This window comes from Galeopterus variegatus, unplaced genomic scaffold (assembly GCF_000696425.1).
Source record: "Galeopterus variegatus unplaced genomic scaffold, G_variegatus-3.0.2 Scaffold2354, whole genome shotgun sequence".
In the NCBI taxonomy this organism is placed as follows: domain Eukaryota; kingdom Metazoa; phylum Chordata; class Mammalia; order Dermoptera; family Cynocephalidae; genus Galeopterus; species Galeopterus variegatus.
Window position 1 is genome coordinate 212,930 of NW_007728465.1, and position 2,791 is coordinate 215,720.

The 2,791-nt window shown below is 61.6% G+C and overlaps 1 protein-coding gene across 1 annotated transcript in view; it reads right to left on the minus strand.

Annotated features, from left to right (window-relative positions):
* Positions 1-2,791, minus strand: part of WNT3 (wingless-type MMTV integration site family, member 3) — a 48,071-nt gene that overhangs the window by 4,979 nt on the left and 40,301 nt on the right. Inside the window, exons 3-4 of the mRNA XM_008581427.1 lie at positions 1,534-1,799; positions 257-744 (exon numbers count right to left, since the gene is read on the minus strand). Coding sequence (XP_008579649.1) covers positions 265-744; positions 1,534-1,799 — 746 coding nt within the window. The 3' untranslated portion in view covers positions 257-264. The remainder of the gene's footprint in view (positions 1-256; positions 745-1,533; positions 1,800-2,791) is intronic.

Below are 2,791 nucleotides of genomic sequence, written 5' to 3' on the forward strand. Positions count from 1 at the left end.
AAAAAAAAAAAAATTTAATCAGTTGTTCATAGCTTATGTTCACATGCTTGGTTGTCATCTATGCTTTGTGTAATACACCAACTCACTATCCAAGGATCATTCCACTAAAGCTTGGGAGATCCTGGCTTCCTATTTTGGCTGTGGGAACTTGGGTGTCTTGGCTAGCTTAACAATAGAACAGGGTGGTCAAGAAGAGGATATGGGCAAACCCAGCTCCCTGGATCAGGGTGCCCCGCCACCCCAGCCCGCACCCTACCTGGCTCCCTACTTGCAGGTGTGCACATCGTAGATGCGTATGCACTCCTGGCAGCTGACGTAGCAGCACCAGTGGAAGATGCAGTGGCATTTCTCCTTCCGCTTCTCCGTCCTCGTGTTGTGGCCACGGCCACAGCAGAGCAGATCGCAGCCATCAATGCCGTGGGATGTGACATTGCAAGTCCGGTCCCTCGTGCCAAAGGAGCCCGTCTCCGGGTTGGGCTCACAAAAGTTAGGGGAGTTCTCGTAGTAGACCAGGTCCCTCTCAGTGGGTGGCTTGAAGAGTGCGTACTTGGCCCGGAGGGTCTCCACCCAGCCTCGGGACTCACGGTGCTTCTCCACCACCATCTCCGAAGCGCTGTCGTACTTGTCCTTGAGGAAGTCGCCGATGGCACGGAAGTCAGGCTGGGCCCACCAGCAGGTCTTCACCTCACAGCTGCCCGACAGCCCGTGGCACTTGCACTTGAGGTGCATGTGGTCCAGGATGGTCTGGGGAAGAGAAGCAGCTGGCTCCCAGACTGACCCCACCTGGAAGCACTTCTAGACCTTCCCACTCTGCCCCTGCCCACCCCCTTCACTCCACTCTAGCCTGCTCTCCTCCTACTCTGCACCAAGAGGAGAACCCATGGGGACTGAGGCAGGGACCTAAAGGACAGTGATCATTGCTTCCCTCCCCTTCACACCCCCAGCATAGGCACACATCACATCCGTTTCTCACAGCATAGGAAACAGGAATTGTTATCCCAATTTCACAGATGGGGAAACTGAGGCTGGAGCTTAAGTGACTTGCCCTAGGTCACCCAATCATAGGAAGGGATGGAGGCTGAATTCAAAGCCAGGTCTCCCGGACTTCACAGCCCTACTCAGCCAGCCAAGTGCACAGGGTGGGGGTTGGGGGGACCTGCCCCCCTGGGGCCGCACTCACGGGCAGAGACGAGGAACAGCCCAAGGAGGAAGAAAGGTGGGCAGAAGGGGTGGCCGTGGGGTGTGTTGGGGGCCAAGCCTTGGCGAAAGGGAGCCCAGGACGCACAGGGCTACCGGGAAGGGGCAGAGCGGGGAGGGGGCGAGGCCAAGGAGGAAGAAAGGTGGGCAGAAGGGGTGGCCGTGGGGTGTGTTGGGGGCCAAGCCTTGGGGAAAGGGAGCCCAGGACGCACAGGGCTACCGGGAAGGGGCAGAGCGGGGAGGAGGCGAGGCCAGCCCAGGAGGGGCAGGGCCAGGGTCGGAGCAGGGGTTCCGGGGGGCTCCGGCAGGGTTGGGGCGAGGGCGGTCGCGGCTCACCGTGCGGCCCGCCTCGTTGTTGTGCTTGTTCATGGCCGAGCGTGCATCCGGCCTGTTCTCGCGCGCGTCCGCGAACTCCCGGGACACCAGCACCCCGAAGTCAGCGTCCTCGCTGCAGCCGCCCCACTTCCAGCCTTCGCCTGGCGGCCCCTTATGATGCGAGTCGCAGCCGCAGATGGTGGAGGTGCCCTCAGCGCAGGAGCGCGTGACCGCAAAGGCCACGCCGGCAGAGGCGATGGCGTGCACGAAGGCGGACTCGCGGGTGGCTGCGGGGAGGGCGTGGGGGGCAGCGCTCAGGCCCGGACCCGAGACCACCCGCTCTGCCTCGACCTCCCCAGCCGGGAGGAGGAGGCGGTGAGGAAAGAGCTGAAGGGCTCACCAGCCCCGAGGGAAGAGGAACCCTCCCGACCCTCTTTGGCTGGTCCAGACCCCACATTACCGATGTCCCAGCTGAGGTCCAGGGCCGCTCACCAGTTAGCCCAGGGCCACAGCTGCTGCTAAGGGGCAGAGCGGAGCCTGTTAGGAACGCACAGGACGACAGCTCTGCAGGTTGCTGAGGAGGTGAGGTAGCCGCGCTCTGTCCCTGCGCTCCTGCCCTCCACCTTCGCAGACTCCAGAGACCCCAGCACAGGCCTGAGTCCCCCTACTTCTGAGAGAGCTTGAGGCCTGTGGGAGGCAGGCCCGGAAACCTACAACTTCAAAGCTGCCCAAGTCCACCTTGGATGCACTTGGGCAGACCCTTTCCTTTTCTGAGCCTCAGTTACCCTCTCTGTAAAATGCGTATAGCTTCTCCCTGCCGCTAGAGTTCCTGACCAGGAGTGCAGTGGCCTGTGCCTCAGTCTCCTCCTCTCGCGCTCCCCAAGGTTTTGGACTGAGGAATCCAAGCCCCTCCCAGGAAGGGTCGAGACACAGAGCAGCGCCCCTGGTTCTGCCCCAGTCAGGGTCCAGCGAAAAAAAAGGGGAGATTCCTTTTTCTCCCCTACTGTCCCCCCGACCTCGTCACGATGTTGACCACCTCTGAGTGCTGGGTATGCACCAGGTGCTTTAATGCCACTGTCTCCTGTACCCGTACGAGGCAGAAGGGTTTAGTACAGGCCCGTTTTATGGATACGGACATTGACGGGGAGCAAAGGCCTGCGAGATGTGCGTCCGGCCATCTCTCTCCTCCCAGGCGACGATCCCCGAGCCGGGAGGTGACTCGCAACCTTGGCGCAGGTTGCGAGGCGCCCAGCCCGTGGAGAGGCCCGGGCTCCCGCCC